Source organism: Ananas comosus, linkage group 11 (genome assembly GCF_001540865.1).
Source record: "Ananas comosus cultivar F153 linkage group 11, ASM154086v1, whole genome shotgun sequence".
NCBI classification, from domain to species: Eukaryota; Viridiplantae; Streptophyta; class Magnoliopsida; order Poales; family Bromeliaceae; genus Ananas; species Ananas comosus.
The window spans coordinates 8460523-8467056 of NC_033631.1; the positions used below are offsets into that span (position 1 = coordinate 8460523).

Here is a 6534-nt window from a genome sequence, read left to right on the forward strand (position 1 = left end):
GAGAAAGAGAGAGAAAGAGAAAATGGAAATGGGGGAGGAGCATCGAGTGAGAATGGACATGGAGGAGCTCCGCCGCCTCACGAGCATGGCGAAGAGGCCCCGCGTCCTCTCCCTCCTCTCCCACTCCCTCCGCAGGCTCGGCGCCGAGGTACGTATCGTCGTCCAATTCCCTCCTCTTCTTTAATCTCTCTCTCTTTTGAAATGCGTGTTCTTGTTGTTGTTGTTCTTGATGACGACGACGATGATGATGGAGAAAGATCATATCATCCTCGATATCCATCTACTAATCACGTTTTCCGCGCAATTAGAGACGACCCATTCGCGTTCTTGGAGCCGTTCTCTCTTTAGGCTTCGTGAGATTGAATTCTAGGGAAGAGATACAATTTATTGCGAATTTCGTTGATATAGTAGTCGCCACCGTCGAATTCAACAAATTTTGCGAATTCAAATGACGCTGCAGTTCGATTCCTACATTTGCCATTTAATAATTCTAAGACTAATCCTGCTCTGTTCCCTTTGAACGGTTTATTTTGAAATAATGGCTCTCTTTATCTTATTTCTGTTTGATATCCGTCGTGCATGTGAGCGCGAGATAAAACTTCAGTGGGGAGCTCCCCAACAACGCCTCGTTGCCGATTCGCTATCATGTGCCAGTTTTGTCTCTGTTCAAGGGTTATAATCCTCGCCTCTGAAGTTTAAAAAACCCTTTGTGAATTTCTGTATTGGATTAAAGTAAAACTAATGAGGTGTCGTTGAGGAGCTCCCCACTGAAGTTTTATCGGAGAGCGTGGGTGCGTGTGTTAAGATTAATGCTAGGTTGTAAAAGAAGGGTTTATTTTGGAATAATGGCTCTCTTTATCTTATATGGGGTGAAGGGTTTGTTACTGTAATCTTCTTTGTAGGGTATCGTGTAATTGGTTATTGATTCTTGATAGTTGTCGAGGGCCACCGCGGCGGCGGGAATGCGGGCTGCTACGCGTGCTGCGGCACCTGCGTTGGATTATAGAAATTTCATCACCTTAGGATCTTTCAGCTGGGATCAGGATGACAAAGAGATTAGGGTATGTTCTCTGTTGTTTCTGCCGTTAAACACTTTGTGATTTAAGGATTTTTTTTTCTTTATTTTAAATAGTTTTTTAACAATATTCTGTGAGAGGTGATGTATGATTAATTCAGGGAAATGTGTTATGACTTTCTCATTTGATTGGCAGGTGCATAATTGATTGGGTCTCATGAATGTTTCTTGTTTAAGATTATGTGGTACCATGAATTAGGCCCTAATTTTATTTTGAATTGTGATCTTAGTTATTCCCATGATAGGGGATTTCATAAAATTTGAAGGTAATTCCATAAAATTTAATAGTTTTACCTGCTTTTTCGCATATGAAAATGTAGGCTCCATAAATGGTTAAGCCTTATAGGAAATGGAGTTAATTTTAACAACTTCCCCAATTCAAATGACAAAAATAACTCATAAAAAAAGAATCAAAAGTTCAGTAACTTGTCAATAATATTTAAAAAAAAAAAATCTAGTGTTTATTCCAAAATGTGCCATAGATGAGGGAGTCTCAATTAACTTTATCATTAAATTATAGTCCACCAGCACTTGTCGATTGCCTATTTCATCTAGAACACTGTCGTTGCTTCAGGGCCTATTTTCTTAATAGGATGAGCAAGCAGTTTATTTATGCTCATGGCATCAGAAGATTTGCCTGGAGGTGTGGTGAGAAGGTCAAAAGGATTGAGGTACCAACTTCAGCAAGAAGTTTAAAAATGTGTCATAGTCGAAGTTTGTTTGCTGAAGACCTTTCAGTACTTGTTTGTGAGGATTTGTTGTCGGCCGCAGTGTTTTTAAAGTACTAATCCTCTTGGTGAATTGATTGTAACCTTAGCCTACACAGGTGAACATGTAGATTATATTAAGTCTAGGGCTTGCAAGACACTAGTGCGGGAGGGAGCTTACGGTCCAGTTGATATTCATGGTCTATAACATGAATAACTACTCCAGTAAACAATGATGAGAAATATTTGAAAATATAGATTACATTAAGTGCCACTCAGTGTGATGGTTAAGAGTTGCTTTATAGGCTCTAGTCGCATGAGTTCAAGTCACGAAGCTCTGCTCCTTTAAATGTCGAATCCTAGTCAAGGGGAAAAAATTAAAAAAAGAAATCGACATAAAACCATTTTATTCCTGTCCTTATCTGACCTTGTAACAAGAAAATGCTGCCTTTGAAAGAAAAGAAAATCATGTGCTTACTCCCGGAAAATGTTGATGAAATTCCGCCCCGGTGAAATTTTGTATCCAAGGATATTGTGCTTCTTTACACTGTTTTATCTTATTAGAATTGCATTCAATGGGTGGGTGAAAAGCATGGTTCAGAAAAGGTGGGATTGGGCATCCAACATCTCCTCACAAACTTGTTAGTCATTCTGTCAGGAAGCTCTGTACAAGAGAAATCTGCTTCGATATAGATGTAGCTACATGTTCCGAAACCAACGCGGTCAGTGAGATTAAAGTTTAAACGATTAATGAAGCTAGGTTAAATTGGTGGAGCCTTAAAGGTTTAAACACATTGAACACAAAGTATCAATGAAATTATCCCACGCCACACTCTCATTCTGAGAATAGAAGTTTGATTTTTTTTTTTTTTTCCTTTTACTATACATTTTGTCAGAGCTGAGATCTGGCTATGGACTACTATATATTTTGTCATGGGGCTTTTGTTAATATACTGCTTTGGAAAATATCCTCAAAATAAATCTTAAATTTGTGGCTTTGGCCCTGACTACTAGAGTTATCATATCGGGGTATTTTAATATTTTTTGTGCGGACTGATCTTATTCTATGTTTACTTCTGCGCAACAGATATACCTATTCCTCGAAGGTGCAGAGCAACCAAAGGTGGAGACGAGATTTAGCGCCTTGTCTGTTGATATTAAGTTCTATTACATGAAAGGGAGTAACTACGAATTCATCGTACCGATACTAAACAAGGAAATAGTGCCTGACAAATGCAATATAGTGGTTACGCATCCAAAAGTTGTCATTACACTGTCCAAAGCTTTGAAGCAGAACTGGTCAGATCTGCACTTCAAGGAAGATGAGGTACTTGCAATGCGGCCATTTTCCTTCTATTTCAGTTATTTGTAATGTGATGAAACAAGTGTCCAACTGTATATATATTCAGTGTAGGTTTCATAAAATATATCTCACTTCTTTGGTTTATGGCCCATTACTTTTCATTGTTCTCTGTGGATGTTTTTTTTTTCTCTATTTCTTTTTGTTTTCTCAGCAAAAACAATCTACCAAAGTGCAAATGAAAACCTTGCTTCTGCCAACTTCTACCATTACCAACTAGTTTTTTTTTGGTACTTTTTGTATCCTTTTTTTTTCTCTCACCAAATTTGCTTGAAAAAGGAAAGAAGCATCATCAAGATTACCTCCTTATAAAGATGGTGTATTAATGTATGCCCTGCTTATCTAAGGACTGAGGTATAGTCATTTAATTTATCATCTTTCCAGGTGAAGTGATGATTGGATGGTTTAGTATAGGATATCAACTCCATTCTTCCTACTTCAGATTATTCTTGATCTAGCAAATTGTGACAACATATCTTGAAATGCACAGGAAACTACTCTACAGTCGACAAATATGAGGTGTAAATGAATGGCTACTTCCTGTACAATCCTGATGTTGCGACTTGGTTCCTGTACATTTTATTTAACACTCTAGTCTGTGATCATTCATGTATTGCACTTTCTTTGCTGATTAAAAAAAAAAAGAAAGAAAGAAAACAGTCTCCATTTATGATATGATTCTTTAACCTTGTTCGAGGCAAACAAGATTAGGTAATCTTTTTACAAGGGAGGGAGAAAAATAGTCATTTCTACAATAAAGTTAGATTTTCTTTGCGAAGTGTAAAATATGCAGAAGTTTAGTGACTCAGCTGTTTAAATGCCTCGTTTGGTGTTGTTACCATTGTTTTTTTTTCTTTTAATTGAATTTTTGCATGAAGTAGTGCTAAAATGGGTAGATTGCTGGCAAGCCTTACATGTATTTGTTCGGCAACACACACCAAAAAAAAAAAAAAAAAAAAACTTGAAAGCAACTATTTTACTTCCATTTTTTTTTAAAATAAGTTGTCATTCATCACTTGGCCGAAGTGTATTACAAGCTAACCAACCATAACAACTACATGAAAGTCTTTCCTCCAGTACATCAAATTATATAGAATTAGTATTTACAAAAACAAAAATAGGGCAAAGATACTAAACGAGGCCTTAGGACCAAATCAAATTATTGGGATGGGATGGGGTCCGTACATTTTATATCCTCAACTCAAATGTTGTCTTGTTCTATATACTTTATACTTTATACTTTTTGATCCTCGCCTGCATGGAGTATGGATCGATCTTTTATGAGCACTTTTTCTCTATTTTGAATGCATTAAGTCTCTATCTCATGCCATCTGTTTGTTGCTTGACTTTGGTGCAAAGTACAAAAGCCTATTTCTATTGTCTGTCTTGTAGGTTTAGTAGGAACTTAGAATTTTGTTTCGGTAGTTGATCGTTTCTTATATGAACCACTCATTTGTAAACAATTATATGAACCACTCATTTGTAAACAATCTCTCTCACAGTTTTCGTACTCTTGCATGCTTGTTTCAGAAAAATCAGGACGCGATTCTGCTAGCCTGCTGCCGCCCCAAAGACGAGAGGAGGATTCAAGTACGGAGATTAAGGTCGCATTTGCAAATCCGTTCATGAGGAGAGCATGCTGTTCAGTTTCGGACCGTCAATTGGCGACTGCAAAAGTCAGACAGCATCTTATCGCTGGACACGAAGGTCGCATTCGAAATTGGTCCATGAAGAGCATTGTGTCCAATTTTAGACCATCAATTGGTGACTACGTAAAACGAAGAGCATCATACATCTGTTCTCGTTTTTTGGAGTATTTTCGAAAGGACTTCAATTCGATTCTGCACTAACTCAGCATACCATGAGAAATGAAATGGTCTAGTGAAGTGCATTTATCTGAAGAGATTATGAAGGATGATTTGAACCATAACAAGTGTATTTTGTATCATCACTGAGAATCAATGCAAATTTTTTTTGTTTCCTTCTTTTTGGTTCTGCCAGAATGTGTTTTACTGAGCAGCAACCGAAAAAGGATGGGTTTTTTTAGGACTCGAGTGATTGTTCAGAATCTGCGAATCATTCGTAACACATAGAGAGCAACAGTTTACCTGCGGGGATAAATCCTCCCCATTTTCATCAGGAAGTGTACATGCATGATTGCTAACTCAGAATTTAACCTGATTAAGATTCATTTTCTGTTGTGTCTTCTAATGTTCATATATAATAATTAAAGTTATTGCTAAGAAATTATGATTTTTTTGAATGTAATGTAAAGCAAAAATACTATGTGATTAGTATGTGTTAGAACAAAGGCGGAAAAGATTTAATGCGTCGGGTGCGAAAATACCAAAAGAGAATAAAAAACAAGAAAAAGAAAAAAAATAAAGTACACAATATTTACGTGGTTCGGCCATCGGCCTACGTCCATAGGCGAAGAGATTTTCATTATAATCAAAGTGGTGTACAAAATATGCCTCTGTCACAAAATCGTAATCCCAAAATATATTCATACTCTTTCTCACCTGTCGCATCAAATTAATAGAATAAAGGGTATATTCATAGTAGTGACTAAATCCTAATACAATTATACAAATCTACTAAGATTAGAAATATCTTAATTAGATTAGGTATACTCTAAACTTAACTTAATGAAATAATCAAAATAGGATAGAGTTGGAAAATCTTGTAATTCTAGAATTCGAGATATATCTAACGGTATGCATGACATTCGGTTCAGTCATGAAACTTCTGCTTTAAGCCCAAGCCCAAATTTGAGCGCGTGCGCGCGCGCACACATGCAAAACTCTATTATTTCATTCAAATCTTTTGGCCTACATAGGCTCGCTTCTGCTTCTAATTTCAGCTACAATCACCTCTAAATAAGCATTTGACAAATAACAAAGCCTGCAACTTTTGCTATCTTAGAAAGCATAAATGTGATGCTTCTTAGGATCCAAAATCAGAAGCTACAGATTCAATGTTCTATTCTACTACAGAAAGATCGAAGCTGTTAGGAAGATTCAACGTAGTGCTTGGCGCTGCTAATAGCATTACTCAGACGAGCTTCATCGAACAACAGTTCACCCTCTAGCGAGGTAAAATGAAAACTCATTGTGCACTATATTGTAAAAAACAAACTTTAGAAATTTGTTTTTCGAGAAATTATTAGGTGTAGTTTTGAATAGTTAAGGCACCTACCTATATTAGAGGTGCAATAATGATAGAGTGATAGCAACATCATCGACGCAAAGTTGATTTGCTATAGCCAACTTTTTTAGTCCTAGAATCGAAAACCACAAAAACTTAGTAACAAAATTTATACATCAAGTGCACACTCCTTTGGAAATTAATTTCAATAATAATAGTGAAGTGCATTGAAATGGAAAGGCTCT

The 6534-nt window shown here is 36.6% G+C and overlaps 1 protein-coding gene across 3 annotated transcripts; it reads left to right on the forward strand.

Annotated features, from left to right (window-relative positions):
• LOC109717021 lies at positions 1-5126 on the forward strand. 3 transcript variants are annotated; one of them, XM_020242662.1, is made up of 4 exons: positions 1-148; positions 936-1061; positions 2870-3109; positions 4673-5126. In XM_020242662.1, the coding sequence occupies exons 1-4, from the start codon at positions 23-25 to the stop codon at positions 4769-4771; spliced, it is 591 nt and encodes a 196-aa protein (XP_020098251.1). In that variant the 5' UTR covers positions 1-22; the 3' UTR covers positions 4772-5126. The 3 variants fall into 3 exon arrangements, with proteins under 3 accessions (XP_020098251.1, XP_020098252.1, XP_020098253.1); XM_020242663.1 differs by lacking the exon at positions 4673-5126 and adding an exon at positions 3633-4102; XM_020242664.1 differs by lacking the exon at positions 936-1061.